Source organism: Lepidochelys olivacea (assembly GCF_965140295.1).
Source record: "Lepidochelys olivacea isolate rLepOli2 genome assembly, chromosome: 14".
In the NCBI taxonomy this organism is placed as follows: domain Eukaryota; kingdom Metazoa; phylum Chordata; order Testudines; family Cheloniidae; genus Lepidochelys; species Lepidochelys olivacea.
The window spans coordinates 19446548-19463167 of NC_140424.1; the positions used below are offsets into that span (position 1 = coordinate 19446548).

Below are 16620 nucleotides of genomic sequence, written 5' to 3' on the forward strand. Positions count from 1 at the left end.
TATAGATTTGTTTAGAATTACACCCATAATTTTAACTTTAAAAATCTTGCCTTTCACTAAAATCTGCCATTTGCAAAGCAAACCATTAGACTATGGCCTCAGTCCTGCAAAGACTTAAACAAGTAAGCATGAGAGTAGTTCCATTAGTTAATGGGATCACTCGCACACTTAAAATGAAACGTGTCCATAACTCTCAGCAGGACTGGGGCCTGTGTTGGGGAGCTGTTATTACTCCTCATAATGGCCTTGCAAGATGATAAGCAGAGGAAAATGTGTGTGTTCCTCAGGGAAAAACTCAAATAATTTAAGAATCATCAAGTTTCTCTTCAGCTCACCCCCATTCTACAAGAGGCCAGTGTAAATGTTTTCTATTTTGTAAACTGTGAAACTGAGAACTGTGAAATAGTATAATTTAAGGATAGAGTGCAACTTCTGAATTTGAAATATATTGTTGTATTAAATCGGATCCATAATGTTACTTATGTGGGTTTATATGTCAATGTTTTTTGTGAATAAAAACAATCTCAATGGAATTATATGAGAGACTTCTGAAACACAGGGATTATTGATAGATCATTATGGTTTGGGGAGCTGTTAACGTCAGTTGCCAATGTGTACTTTTAGGGACTCTTAATGGACAGATCAATTGGGCTGTCTGTAACCCATTCTGTCATGTCAGTGGAAATATGTATTTCTAGAAAATGATACTTTATCTATAAATAGGGTGCATACCTACTGTAAGAATGCATGAGAGAAATCCTCGAGCTTTTCTTAAAATTATTTTTTCCTGTCTTAGTAATACAGGCTTGGAGTGTTATCGATAATACCAACTGTCTATGAAAATATATTGTAAATCATACCCATTGTGTGTTGAGTATAAAACAAGATACTGAAAAAAAATCAGAATTATTTTAATTTAAAAATAGATAGTGTGTCTCTTCTTGGATGAGACCTTATATACCAAGTATCAGTTAGTTCATTTTAAGGTTGAGTGATAAACACTGAAAATAGGGCTCTTTAACGGAATTGCTGACAGATCCTTAATTACAATGATGCTAACAGGTGCTGCTATAATATGTCAGAGTGGATTAGACAACATTCAGCTGCTTTGCAAATCAGGCCCAGGGCAGTGAGGTGCCATTTGCCCACAATTCCAGTTGCCTTCAGTGGGAGTCACACATGCTCAGCCCTCTCAAAAGATTAGCTTCTATATATCTACAGCCCAGATCCTGGCCTAAATAGCCAGGATGAGCATTGGGCAGATGAATCCCCCTCTCCTCCACCCCGATTGTGAAGCAGCTGTGGAATAATTTGAGGTCCCTTATGTAGACCCCCTACGGACAAGAGAATATATGCAGTGATGGATCTTTTGGCCCCACCGATACAGACACCAAGCACAGAACTGCTGAGCTCTGTGCAGAGGGTGTGGCTCCATTGTGTCCAGCTTCTTTGTCCCGTTTGTGGAACAGAATGCAGAACCACAAATGGGAGTCCTGTTGTCATGGGTCCCTCTTTCCCTACAGAGAAGGGGGATGAATTTTTTACTCAGTGACGAAAGCACTGGCAGAAAAATTCCTCCTGTCACCTCATTAAAATAGCTGTTACTAATACATCAGTAAAATGACTTTCTCCTGAATGTTGTGTATAATCTTTTGCAGAGTAGCATACTAGCTACAGGACATTTCAAAAGAGAATTTATGATTGCATTTAGTAATCTATATTCTAATTTAGTGGTTGATATTTAAATAATTTTTCTGTAGAGTCTTCATGCAAAGGAAAAAAAACTTAGTTCAGTTTGTATATTTTTATATTTTCCACAATGTGAGTACTAACTGCTTTTTAATGTTCTTTCTTAACAGTTTTAATTTGTGACTGCTATCCACTATTAAATTAGCATTAATAGATGGAAGGTACAGGTATAAGAGCAATGCAAAATGACCTGTCTGCAGCTGGCCAGTTGGGAATTTACCTGGCTCCTATTCCAACCTTCCTCTTCCCTCCATCCCTGGGTGTAGGTGGTGTGGTGTGGAGGAGGTGGAGCTCCTTTATGGCAACTTTTAGCTGGTATTACATTAAGGACCATAGCCAGCTATTGTAAACTAGAGCATCCCCTAGGCTGCTCTAATTTACATTAGAGCCAGTGGTGGGGCAGGTTGAGAATCAGAAGTCATAACTGCCTCCTTGAAGCCCCTGCTTTGTCTGTACTTAGCATATCTTGATGGAGGAGAAAATCTGTCCTTAAATCCCCAAATATGTGCAAGATTAATCAAAAGAGCTTAATCCTAACCCACTGCAATATATTACTGTATGCCTGACTTTTTTTTTTAATTTGGAACTGGTAATGCACACATCTCTGTGAACATCAGAGTAACAAATATGTGAGTGTCTACGACCTCATTCACTGCTGATGTAAGCAGGCAACTCCACTGGCTTGAAAGGTGTAGCACCTGCCTACACTAGCAGTGAATTTGTTCGTAAGATCACAGAACATTGGCTTGACATTACTTTGCACATAGTATGTAATGTGATTTTTTTAAGCATGTTAGTTAACATATATTCTTAGTATCCACTTTTACAGTTAAATACCTGTTAATTTAAACTTAAAAAAAACTTTAGCTCAAGACTTCAAGTTTTGGACTAGATATCGGCTATGCCTTTTAATAAGTGAATTGTGTTTTGGTTAGAGCATGAAAAAATATATTTCCAAATGTATTTTAAGTTCTGTAGTAGAAGCATACCTGTGTCTCTAAACACCTTGACAGATTGCTTAAATATCTAATATTTTCAAACATTCTGTTTGGAAATAAAATGACTGTTAGCCACTATTTCATCAATATCTGGATGTCATCCAACAGCCAAACAAAAATCTCTTGAGGACTTTTAGGATCTTCTGTTGAAGCGTTCGTGGGGATTATATCCGTGTATAAATATAAATAGGCTTCCTCATCAGTGTGCAACATTATGCTGTTAATGATAGAAGCTAAGCAATGTATAGCTCTGTTATCTAAAGTCCCAATTCAGACTTTAAGTACACAGATCTTGTTCTTTTGAAGGCAAAGACAATGCACCTATTTGCATTGTTTAAATGTAGCTACATATGTCTTAAATTTGTACAACATTTAAATTACATTCCCTTACCAAAATTGCTTTTTCAGCTGGCAGTTCCAATAACACAAACCCTAAAAAGTAGGAAAATCAATAATTAAGATATTCATTACCTGTCCAACACACTTCTCTTCATTTCCTTCTTTGAACTTCACATCTTCCCCTTCTACCAGCTACAGCATCTACCTTCTCACTGTGTGTATTCTTACCAAGAAAATGTCCTGATCAATGTTTTAATTATAGTTGAATAGAACTAATTTGCAAATGTTTGTATGGGCTTTGAGTATGTAAAGCATTCTGTAAGTGCAAGTGTTTCAAGAGAAGTTTAACATTTGAAGTATTGAATGCAGTTAGCGAGGGCCTGCCTTAATATTTTCATATGGTTATACTTCTGGCCCTTCCTCCTAATATATTAAAACCATGAACAATCCTTAGCGAATGTCATGTTTTATCTGACATCTGCATTGTAAATATAGATGGGAAAGAGATGATGGTAACATATGTAGGAGAAACTTGCATCCTTCTGATATACTTAAAGATACAGCAGAGCTCTCAGTACAATTTTTAAAAAATGGAAGTAACTCCTTTATGAAACAGACTACAGGCAAAACCGTGGCCTGAGTGTGAGGATGCACGTGGGAAAGTTAGTCTCTTTCACACCCGACTTAGCTTCCTCTGGAACTAACAGCAAAATCTCCTGTGTGCTGAGGGAGGAGTCATATGGTTAGGCCTGCTCTGATCCATCCTGCCCTTCAACTGTTGGGAGATATTAGGAGGTGCAGCTGGCATCACCTCATATCTTATGGTAAAGACAGGCTTTCTGTTCATGGTGGTGTATGTATTGTACAATACAAGATAGTTTGTCTTCAGAAATTGAAAAGCTTGATTTAATGTAAGTAGTTCTTGGTAGCAGCCTGAATGTGTGTGGGGGCTGGGGTGGGGGGTAAGCAGGCTCAATGTGTGTGTGGGGGGAAAGCACGAGTCTTGTGCTTGAATCATTACCTTGGTGCACAGAAGCTTAGGTATTTCTATTCTTGTTGTTTTATTTCCTTTTAGTGGTGTTCGGTGGTGAAAAAGAACATCCTGTTTGTGAAAGCATCCATGGAAGGGGGAACAGGGCCTCAAAACCTGTTGAAAGATGCTATTTCTTTTGGACTGGCTGCTCTTTTGTACTAAAAGACTGGTGATGCCTGCTTAATGATGGTGTAGCCCTAGTCAGTTGCCCAGGGTGGTGTGGGACTATACAACTCCTCCTCCTCCCCCCCCCCCCCCATCAGACTGGAGCTCAACCCAGGATGGTGGCTGGGAGAAATACATCCCTTTGGAAGCATGGCCGGTGACAGCAGTCCCCTTTTAAGGGACAGGTTAGCGTGTCCCTATGCCTCATGGGCATCGAGTGTGAGTTGTCACTGCGGGGCTGAAGCACTTGTCCCGTTGCCTTAAGGAGAAAGGTTTGAGGGTAGGAGGCCAGCGGGCACAGTGCCCTTTCCCTGCGGGGGAGAGGGGGCTGTGCGCTGGACTGTCTCGCCCCGCCCCTGGGCGGCTCGGGACTGGCCTACTTGTGCCTCCCTTGCCCCTGCTGCAGCCTCGGCTAAGGCTGGCCCTTGTCTTCCCTAGCGAGCGCTTCGCCGTTGCTTTCAGTGTGGCTGGAGCTGGCAGCGCAGGCGCCTCGCGGAGCCGCTCCCGCTCCTTCCACGCGCTGCGCTCCGCTCCGCATTTTCCTGACGTCCGGGTGTGTGCCTTATTCTTGGGGCTACCACACTAACTTGTTGAGCTGCGCTGGCCCTAGCGCCTCTTGCCATTGGCCGGTGCGGCATAGCCCCATGGGCGTGCGGGCCGTGTATTGGCCGGGCCGGGCCGTCCATCAGCGAGCGGCGGACTGCGTCAGGTTGGGTTGAGCGGCGTCCCCTTCCCTGCTCAGTGTCTGGCGGCGGCTGCGGCGCCGGTGCGGGCGGAGGGGCGCAGGGAAGGCGGCCCGTTCGCTCGCTCGCTCGCTAAGATGGCGGCGGCGGCGGCCGTGGCCCGGCTGGAGGGCCGTGAGTTCGAGTACCTGATGAAGAAGCGCTCGGTGACCATCGGCCGCAACTCGTCGCAGGGCTCGGTGGACGTGAGCATGGGCCACTCCAGCTTCATCTCCCGGCGCCACCTAGAGATCTTCACCGCTGCCCCCCCGCCGCCACCGGCCGGGGCGGACGGGCCGCCGCCGCCTCAGGGGGACGCCGCCGCCGGTGGTGGGGACTTCTACCTGCGCTGCCTTGGCAAGAACGGGGTCTTCGTGGACGGCGTGTTCCAGAGGCGGGGGGCGCCCCCGCTGCAGCTGCCCCGAGTGTGAGTACGGGGGAGCGGGCCGGCTGCAGCCCAACATCCTCTGGGCCGGCCTGGCCGCCCCGGGGAGCGAGCCATCCCCATCGCTCGGGAGCGCTGCCCCTGCCTCCCCGGGGACCCCCTGCTGGAGGGCGGGTGGTGCTGCCTCCGCACGCCGGCTGCCCCGTTTCCATTTTGCTGGCACATGGTGCATGACAGGCAGGGAGTCTTTTCGGTGCAGGGGCCACGCATCATGAACCCCATCGGTACGTCCCCCAGAGCACCCCATCGACAGCCAGCCAGGGCTCGTTGCAGTCATCCCCGTGAACGGGCTTTGCGGTGGGTCCTTGCTTCCTTGTCCCCCATGCGGGGTGCCCCGGCTGGTGCCCCTGATCTGTGTCCATTCCACCAACATTCCTCTTCCTTTGGGTTGGCCTGTTAGATACAGGTGGCAAGCATAAAATTACAGGAGCATTAGGGCTGTCTTTTGGCCACTAATAACCCTTTTCCCTCTGCTTCTCTCGCACATAAGTGTGCAATAATAGTGCCTTGTGGGTATAAACTAGCCTGCACCACTGCTTGGAGCTATTACTGTTGGTAAACAGAATTGAATACACTCTTGCGTATTGTTTGTGTGTTGCAAAGGAGAACACAAGTTACGTGTTTATCCATGTATCTGGGATTTCAGATCAGCACTAAGCAAATTTTGTGGTCCCATTTGTACTGTTTTAATAAGTTTTTGTTGTATTTTCTGCATCTTCTGTGTAGTTTTAAGACTAGTTTTATATTTGTGGTTAGCTAAATTGAATTATGTTTAAAATATTCATACTCAGAATTTTAACATGTAGTTCTTTAGGTAATTTAACAATGAAGAGAGTTTGCAAACAATATATTCCTTCACTTTTAGCAAATCGTTTCTGCAGAATATTTTTCTGGTGAAGTGTGTGAGGCCTGGTATTTTTAAGGGTGCACTGAACTACAAATATACATTCCATCCTTTGAAGAATTATGTGGGAAAAGTGAGGTGTTTATCACAGTCTGTGCATCCAAAATATTTCAAAAACATAGCGTATCTTAACTAAAATATATGAAAATGTTGTTTTTCATTATTTCCGGAAGAGTAGTTGTAAAATGTTTTAGGGGTGTGTTTCACAGGAAGCATGCTGTCACTGACAGAATCTTGTTACCGCGCAGGTTTTTAACTTTATTTTGGAGAATGAGAGTGTGGCTTTGCTATTTAGATGTTTTTATGCAGTTTAAGCAATTCACCTATAAAAATCATACTATCTTAAACCTGTGCTTTCTAGGAAATGCTATAATTCTGAAAGGGCTTGTTAAGGAGCTGTGTGTGTAGTGTTGTATAATCATAAATGCAGTTGGATGACTTGTTTGACCTTTAACAACTATAACTTCTATTTTTGCTTTTTTTTCCTATTGTAATAAGCATGTCTGTCATATGGCTAATCTGTTTTTTCTTTTCTTTATAACTGGCTTTTAAAATATTTTTATCTCAGGATATTTGTTAAATACAGGAGCAAGAACGCACTATTTTTTTAAATCTGTGTATTTAATTTTAAACAAGTCTTTAAATTGGTATATGATGTACTGCAAACAGATTTAAAATTAATTTGAGCAACTTAATCTGGTAGCAAATTTCCACTAAAAACCGAAGGTCATCAGAAGCAAAACACATTACAGTCACTGTGTGCTTCTCCTGTTACGTTATCAGTGTGGGTCTTGAATTGTATTTTGCTTTAATCCTTTTAAGTCTGTAATTTGCCACATAATTCTAATGGGGGCAGAAAATGTTAACTTGTGTTCAGGGTAATTTTTACACACATCACAAAATTTTGCATAGTAAACAGAGGGAAATTTTTATATAAGGTTAAATTATCTTATGAGCATAGGCGGAGTTAAGTAAATTTAGTATTTGAAAGTGATTGCAGCAAATGATTGCATGATTATTTGGACTGTACACTTTTAACATTAACTAACTTGAAAGCTTGAAAGTTAAAGTAATATTTCCTGGCTACAGAATGTAATTAAGTTGAGCCTGGTGAACAGGGTAGCACACTTGCAGTCATTATCAGAAATTGTAGAACAACATTGTACGCTAAGTAGATTGTGATTTCTTTGAGAGATGTGAGGATAACTTTTTTAAAACTGTAAGAGCAGGCAAAATTGATAATGTCACCAGTAGGCTGTTGAACGAGATCTGCTTTCTGCTGAATGCTTTTGGATGGCTTATGATCTGTATCACTGCTGAAATATTTAAAAGCCCACTTGTGTGGAAGTTAAGCCTTCAAAAAATGTATAGCATATTTGTAGCTTTCTAAGTTTAGCAAAGTTCTTTTGCAGCAGTGCTTAGGCAAATCTAAAGCAGACATCAATTACTTATACCAAGTAATTACTATGAAATGTTGATGACTAATGTTATTCATTGAAGCCATGTCCTTGAATTTCACTGTGGATTTAAACTGACACATTGAATGTTATCTGCAAAGATTTAAATAAAAATAAAACTACTTTGAGTCCAGGTGAGCTAAATATATTAAATAGCAAGTTATGTATTTTAATTCAAAAATATATTATAATTTCAAAGTGAGTGATGCAAGTTTCATATCTTCCTACCTATGGCCCAGGTGATTACTCAGACTTAAAAAGAAGAAAAAAAAATCTAGTAAATTGCCCGCAATATTCCTGGCTTGTGATAAAGTTGTAGTTTTAAAAATTGTCCAGTGGCAAATATGCTTTAAGCAAATCTGAAACCTGCTTGTCCCCTCATTTGTTTCAATTTTTTAATATGTCTCAACCTGATTAAGAGGCTGGAGACTAATCCTACATTTCCATTGTTATAAAGAATATTTGTAGATGTATGATATGTATTTCATAAAGATAAAAAATACTGCTGTAAACTTTTACACCAAAGTGGTATTCCACTAGTTAAGGCCTGGAAGTTTACTTGTATTTAAACTGTTACACCTGAATATGAATGTCTTCTGGAATTAAGCTTTGGGATGCTATGGGATAATCTCCTGAATATACGTGTGGGTTTTTTTGTTTGTTGTTTTTGCTGTTAATGGCCACTGTTTTTGTAGGATCTGAACACGTTGTGTGTGTTCAACCAATTGCAGTAGATAACTCAGCAACCTTATTCCCAGAGCAGTTTTGATCTAAGTGCTTGTGCAGTAACAGGGAAGTAAACAAAAATCCAGGGTAGTTTCAAATTCTAGTAAAAGGCCAGGGAAATTGGTGTCCTGATGGTAAAGGGCACAATTAGTAAAGATGAAAGAAAACCGTTCCCAATTTCTCAGTGGTAATGCAAACAATTAAACTTAAAACAAAAACTAAATACCACAAACCCATCTACTCTTGAAAAAATAATTGAAATGTCTAATTTTTGTCACTGTCCCAGCTGAGCATCTAAAATTACAAGGTTCATAGCCTCTGACTTCAGTACAATTAATATTTGAACATGATATAATTAACATTTTAATGTTACAGTCCTACCTGTTCCTGGAAGTGGGGAACTGAAATAAAATTTGTCAGTCTCCTGCAGAATACATACCTTAAGAATCTGGGAAAAGGGAAGCTTTGACAGTTTGGTAAACAAAGTGGCATATTTGTTTCAATAATAAAGAGTGGTACAAAGATGAACACCATGTAATGTTTAATTACTGTTGATTAGTTGACTGTCTTAGTCACTGCAACTTTGTTTTGATTATACTTCTCTGAAACTTTCAATCACAATGTAAATGTCTTTTCAGTCAGGAGGCACTATTAATGGGAGCAGTGTGGTTTTTGTTCCTAGGCCTAACAGATTTGCATATATACTAACTGCATGTCACTTTGCTAGATGAACAAAATGGGGAAAAAATTAGTAGCAATTTTACACTCAACAATAAATAGCGCTTCGCTCAGTATAAGCATTCTGAAGCATGACATAAAGTGTTCAGAAACCTGTTAAACTACTTGAGTTTGCATAGCTTTAAGTAAAACCTGTTGTAATTACCTTTGAAAGACGCACAGTTTGACTTTTTTTATTAAATAGTTTCTAAATTGGCTCCAGTTGAAGTTTGTGTCAGAACTTCCACTGGGTTCATTGGAAATTGGATTGGGCCAATAAATAGTAATGAAATTGGAGAATTGAATTTTAAAGTACAGAATGTATTACATATATTTTTCTCCCATGTTGAGCAGAAATAGAAGGTAAACCTATAACCATAAACCTCTTTCACCTGACAAGGGTGTAGATTTCACCATAGTGCCGTACAAATTTTTTTTATCAGATGAGGACAACTACAGCACATCTAGGATATTGAAAATAAGTGTGATGTAATAGCTGCTGCATGTCTTAATGAAGTAAAATCAGTAGTTATACTTGTAAGAATCACTGTTTTGAAGGAGCCACAAGTTCAGTCCTTCTGTCAGCTGGTCAATAGGAGCTCAAAGTACATTACAGCATTTTAGCAGTTTATTTGAAGAATGAAAATTATCTTTTTTGCTGGGAGTAGAAGCAGTTGGTAACAATGCTGTTAAGTTTTTATAGTATTTTTTTCATACTGCTGTCACTAGTTAGGAATTATTTTTTAGACAGGCAGTAATGCACACTTGAGTGCTTGAAGGTACCTGAAACTTTGGCCTTAAGTGTCCTAATACAACACATCTGGTATTAGTGTATTTTGATTAAACCATAGACTTGTATATCAAGGATTACTGATGGGTTTTGGTATCCTAAAAATGAAGTAATAAAAAATACTATTTAGTATGCAAAATAGTAGTATGAAAATAATGTAGCAAAGCATATAATACTTCCAACTCACTGGACAAGTACAGGTTTCAGAGTAGCAGCCGTGTTAGTCTGTATTCGCAAAAAGAAAAGGGAGTACTTGTGGCACCTTAGAGACTAACCAATTTATCTGAGCATAAGCTTTCGTGAGCTACAGCTCACTTCATCGGATGCATTCATTTCCACTGAATGCATCCGATGAAGTGAGCTGTAGCTCACGAAAGCTTATGCTCAGATAAATTGGTTAGTCTCTAAGGTGCCACAAGTACTCCCTTTTCTTTTTGGACAAGTACAGATATTTGGCACACCACGTAACTCAGTCTCCTCTTCTAGCTGTGAAATAGAACCCCCCCCACAAACTCGCACCACTCTGAAAATTACAAATGTTAAAATATTTATATACCAGAGTCTCACTTATTCTGTGGAGAGGACTAAGTTACACTTTTTAGTTATGGTATGTTGTCCAGGTCTACAGAGGTGGGGCTCTATTAGTGCCATTAAATTACAGCATCTCTCCCATGTATAAAAACTAAGAGGTTCTGTACAAAGAATAAGGCTGTATACACTAACTGAACTTTTACTTGCTGAAAATAACAGTAATTTCACTATCAGTTAATTAGGAAAAAAAATATGAGGCACGCCAAAGCCCACACTATTTCAGTGCCCTTTGTTTATTTGGACACTAGTGGATACAATTGCTTGATTTATGTGCCCAAGTCCAGTTATTGTGTAAATTAGGTTCATAATTGCACACATGCGAGGTGAAAAGTGTCACCAGGATTCAGGTAACAGTTGAGATGAATGGGAGGGTAACCTCGCTCTCCTGGAGTTGATGGCCACTGTCTGCAGATTCAGAAGACGATTCTTCTAGTTTTCTTGTCATATGTTCAGTTCATGTTTTAAAGGCTTTCTTGAGGAATATAAGAAGTGAATACTTAGTTTTTTTAGAACATGAACTTTTTATAAAAAATAAGAGTGTCACAGCAACTAGATAAATACCTCAAGCAAGCTGTATTTGACATACGGACAGGGTTTTTGACACCGCTTCCCTAGATAAAATTGTCTGAAAGGTACTCAAAGTTGAAATATTGTTGAAGCCTGTGGTTGAGGTGCATTTGGGGGTTTGATGGGGTGGCTGAGAATTTCATACAGATGACCACTAATTTATCTGTTTAATAATTTTAAGTATAATATTAAGAAAAGTGAGAGTTTTGGCTGTGGCCTATGAATCAGACTTCAGAATTTTTTAGTTTATTTTCTAGAATGGGTAACGTGTTGTCTATTGACAAAAATGACTAATGTTAATTGGGAATATATTTAATTGGAGTTTGTGGCTACTTTAAACTTGTGTGTAGCAGAAGTAGAATCTCGGACATCAAGCACAGTGAAGCCGCACTGCGCTGATCATTAACCGATTAAGGTGCAAAAGAATGTGTTGTGAGTAAAGGTAGAGCACATGCTATTTGAAATGAGACTGCAATGAATGTGATATTTATATAAAGTCTTTTTTATGTAGCAGTTGTCTTTTGCAATATGCAAAAGACAAAATTTCACAATTCAACACTGAGATTATCAATTTGAGTATCTGTTCAAAGTTTTACAGTAATATAAATATTCAGATACTAATCTGTTGGTATGGAGTGCAGTATGCAGTCAGACTAATACAATGTTATACTTTCTGTGTACGTAAATCTGTTTATGGTGCCTTATATCCATGATGTGATAGCGCTCTCAGTATTTCTCTGTAAAATGATTTCACATAGGAGAATTTTACTGCCTTTTGTAGTAAGCTTACTCATGACCATACACCTCAGTTAATTATAAGAGGAAATGTATTCTTTGTATTGTTACATGAATTAGTAGAAACCAGGAAATACATTCAAGAATTGGTAGTTTTTCTGTCCCACTATTATGATTCTAATCATGTGAGAGAAGAGGGATGTTCTTTTGCTTTAGAAGCCATAAATGTTACAAGACAAATGGAAGACATCTTATATCAGTTTTATAAAGCCTGAAAAATACCCATTGCCTTTCAGAATTGACCAACATACTGTAGAAATACAAGAATGCTTTTGAAATCCCTACTTCACAATTGCATTTTCAGCGTAATACATGCATATAGTAAATATGATGATTTCCTACAATGTGTCTCTTTTGAAATTGAACCATAATGTGTTGGAGGTTTTTTTGTTTTTGGAAATAAGGGAGAAGAGTAACAAACTGTTGTGCATTATATTTCTGTTGCTACTAGATTAATATGGGGAATTTAAGAGGAAAATAGGAAAATAATCACTGTGGTATCTTCCACCCTCCCTTCCAAAATGGAGTAATATTGTATTGTTGCGTTATGCCATGCCTCATCAGGAGAATAGTTATGGCCAATTAGGAACAGTTGTACATAATATATCACAACCCAAAGATGTCAAAGTAATGAGGACATGCCATGTAAGTTTTAAGCCTGAATCAAGGTTGTATTTTAGAAAATTGTCCTCTCCTGTGAAATAATATCATATTGTATCATATCCTGTACTTCTGAGAAGTGTTAATTGTGTTGTGCACAATACAAATATTTTTTTCCTCATATCTATACCAATACTAGACCAGTCAAAGTATGAAAGTCCAGTTGTCTTGTGCTTCTGCTACATATATTGAAAAATACAAGAATGTCTTCAAGAAATTCTAATCTTAACTTTCTTGTCTAAAAGTGTATAAATTTTAGAAAATCAAAGGGCATACGTTTTGAAAAAAGCTTCAACCTTTAGGTCATGCAGTAATCTGAGTCATCTCTTCTACTACATCTAATGAGTTTTTAGTGGACTAAGTGTAATAACTAACTGACATCTCCCATGAAATTTCATGCTAAGTTTTTGAGAAGGTGCCTTTTTATCAACTGCCTCACTTATTTTGACTGTGCAAAGTTGAAATGTAATGACAGTTGTTTACAGTGGTGATCTGCCGCTGAGGAGTTTTTTAACCTAGTTATAGCTTGGGGGGGGGGGCGACTTGTTAATTCTGCAACTATTCCTTGTTGGATGGTATTGGAAATGAATGTCATATTCCTTAGTTGAGATTTCCTTCCTGTTTTGGAATGATTGGGGTTTGATAGGTGGGTGTGGCACAGACCCATTGGTGGTTCACTATTCTGTCGGCAACTCTTGGAAGGCCTGACATACTCACTAACCCTAACATACTGTTGTCATAATCTGTGTCTTAACAGGTGTCATGTAAGGTAACCTATACAAATTGTAATATGCTGGTCTCAGAAATCATTGCATGGTATATGTATGGGGTGCGTGCAAAAATTCATAAATGTGTGCTGAAATTAAATCCTTAAAATGTGTTTGACAAGCAGTGCATAAGACCAGTCTGCCCTAGACAAACGAATGTATATTTGTTTTTCAGACAAGCCTGGGTATCAGGCAGAGACGGTGAAGGTATATTTACATATAAGGTAAACAAAGATATCAAGCTAAGAAGTGGGGGAGAAGGCAGTATGGTATCTACACCAAGCAAGAGAGAGAAACTTTTTTATTTCAAAGGTTTACTGGACTATAAGAAGAATGGGAAAGAACCCTGTAGTATCCTTTACCTGAGTCATCAAATAAACTATACACTTTGAGCTCTGTGTGTTGGGGTTATGGCTAAAGAGGAGGCCGGCCATGCTGAAAGGATTGTGGTGAAAAAAACTTCACTGAACAAAAGATTCTAGTTTAAGTTGTGATTTAGTCTCAGGCTATGGCTACAGTAGATAGCTGCAACTGCACCGTTGTAAGATCTCTAAGCTGACAGGAGAGAGCTTGCCCGTTGACTTAATTCATCCATCCCCAATGAGTGGTGGTAGCTAAATCGGGGGGAGAAGCTCCCCACTGACAGCGCTGTCCACATCATCTCTTTAATAGTTTGTAACTTATGTTGCTCAGGGAGTGGCTTATTCACACCCCTTGAGTGACTTAAATTAGACCGACATAAGCGGTAGTGTAGACATAGCCTCAGAAGTGTATTTTTACTTTTGTTTGTAATCATTTCTATCCTTATTTCTTTTAGTTGATGTCACTTACACCTATGTCCTTTTGTTAACAAACTTGTTTTACTTTTACTATAAACTAACTCTGTGCTTTGATTTAAGTGGAGGGTTTGGCAGCTCCACTTAATAAGCTGATATGTACTGTTTCTTTAAAGGAACAGCGCACTTGTTAGGGTTTATTGGGTGCTACAGTAAGGAGGGGCTGAACACTGCAGAGAAAAGCATCTCTGAGGAACTTGGTAATTGGAGTTCACTGATTGTTATCTTTTAGGTAAGGTTTTGTGTAGAAAGAATAGTAAATATGGCAGGCGACCAGCTTGGCTTAACAGTGAAATCCTTGCTAATCTTAAACACAAAAAAGAAGCTTACAAGAAGTGGAAGATTGGACAAATGACCAGGGAAGAGTATAAAAATATTGCTTGGGCATGCAGGAGTGAAATCGGGAAGGCCAAATCACACCTGGAGTTGCAGCTAGCAAGAAATGTTAAGAGTAACAAGAAGGGTTTCTTCAGGTATGTTAGCAACAAGAAGAAAGTCAAGGAAAGCGTGGGCCCTTTACTGAATGAGGGAGGCAACCTAGTGACAGAGGATGTGGAAAAAGCTAATGTACTCAATGCTTTTTTTGCCTCTGTCTTCACGAACAAGGTCAGCTCCCAGACTACTGCACTGGGCAGCACAGCATGGGGAGGAGGTGACCAGCCCTCTGTGGAGAAAGAAGTGATTCGGAACTGTTTAGAAAAGCTGCATGAGCACAAGTCCATGGGGCCGGATGCGCTGCATCCGAGAGTGCTAAAGGAGTTGGCGGAAAGCGTCCAGCGGAGGGCAACAAAAATGATTAGGGGACTGGAACACATGACTTATGAGGAGAGGCTGAGGGAACTGGGATTGTTTAGTCTGCGGAAGAGAAGAATGAGGGGGGATTTGATAGCTGCTTTCAACTACCTGAAAGGGGGTTCCAAACAGGATGGATCTAGACTGTTCTCAGTGGTAGCTGATGACAGAACAAGGAGTAATGGTCTCAAGTTGCAGTGGGGGAGGTTTAGGGTGGATATTAGGAAAAACTTTTTCACTAGGAGGGTGGTGAAACACTGGAATGCGTTACCTAGGGAAGTGGTGGAATCTCCTTCCTTAGATATTTTTAAGGTCAGGCTTGACAAAGCCCTGGCTGGTATGATTTAGTCGGGGATCGGTCCTGCTTTGAGCGGGGGGTTGGACTAGATGACCTTCTGACGTCCCTTCCAACCCTGATATTCTATGATTCTATGACTTGCAGAGTCCTGAAGAGTTTGTTGGCCGGGCAGGCAAGTTGGTGTGTTAGGAAGATGGCACATTACTTAGTAGCCCCAAAGCTCTCACTTACTGACCTTGAGAGGGGTAACACTGCCTCACACTTCTGGGAACCCCAGCAGATCATCAAAGCAAGGTATACGAAATTATGATTTTTTTGTAGCACCTCACATTCCAAGGTAGCAGAGACAGGTTCAAAAATTCTTTTCAGCTCAAACGGTTAAGCCTTTGTAAGTCTCTTCTCATTTGGTTGTGTTATTTGTATCACAGCTTTTAAATGTGCTTCTATTTTGTACTTTTTGCTACAATACTGGAAATGGTATATAAGCTTCTTAGAGAAGCACTGTCAAGTATGGTTTGTTCCACAGTTTAGGTTTCTGTGAGGGGTGGGAAATAAGATTAGATATGTCTTCATGAATAACTAAACTGAATTTAATTTTGTTTATTTTCTCTAGCACCGTTGGAAACAAACATATCACCATTTTATTAGTTCATGAGAACTAGAAAATAAAAATTACATATGCTCGAATGTGCAATCAGTTAAGCACATGCTAATTTTTAAACATAAAAGTATTCTCACTGACTTCAGTAGGACATCTCACCTATCTGTTTGCAGAGTCAGAGACATAGAATAAAAAAACATAACTTTATTGGAAAAATGATGAGAAGTTAACTAGAATGAAAATGTGTTCATTTTAATAAACTGAGATATTACTAAAACAGTGAGAAATTTTTAAAAAATATAATTTTGTCCCTTTAACTAGTATATTGCATTGTAAAAGTGAAGTTTGACGTTAGGAGTATGGCATTAGTGACATTAGTAACTATAGGCTTGTTAGCCTGAGATCTGTCCTAGGCAAAATAAAGAAAAAGCATTAGTAGGGGAGGGGATTCAATAGATTAATTATAGTCCCATCCTTTACTTTATGTTAGTCACCATGGTTTTATGGAAAAACAGACCTTGTTAAACAGACATGATTTCATTCTTTGAGATTACAAATTTGGTTGATAAAGGTAACTGTGTAGATGGAATGTATTTAAGACTTTTGTGAGGATTTGATGTAGTACCTCACAACATTCTTATTTAAAAAATTAGCCTTCTACAGTATCA

General features: G+C 39.5%; 2 protein-coding genes across 2 annotated transcripts in view; both read left to right on the forward strand.

Annotated features, from left to right (window-relative positions):
- LOC311530154 (uncharacterized protein) overlaps nt 1–4260 on the forward strand; it is a 51838-nt gene extending 47578 nt beyond the window's left edge. Inside the window, exon 10 of the mRNA XM_084646584.1 lies at nt 4162–4260. Coding sequence (XP_084502710.1) covers nt 4162–4177 — 16 coding nt within the window. The 3' untranslated portion in view covers nt 4178–4260. The remainder of the gene's footprint in view (nt 1–4161) is intronic.
- A 742-nt stretch (nt 4261–5002) lies between these two features.
- FOXK2 (forkhead box K2) overlaps nt 5003–16620 on the forward strand; it is a 67238-nt gene continuing 55620 nt past the window's right edge. Inside the window, exon 1 of the mRNA XM_084646581.1 lies at nt 5003–5433. Within this exon, the coding sequence (XP_084502707.1) occupies nt 5105–5433 (329 nt within the window). The 5' untranslated portion in view covers nt 5003–5104. The remainder of the gene's footprint in view (nt 5434–16620) is intronic.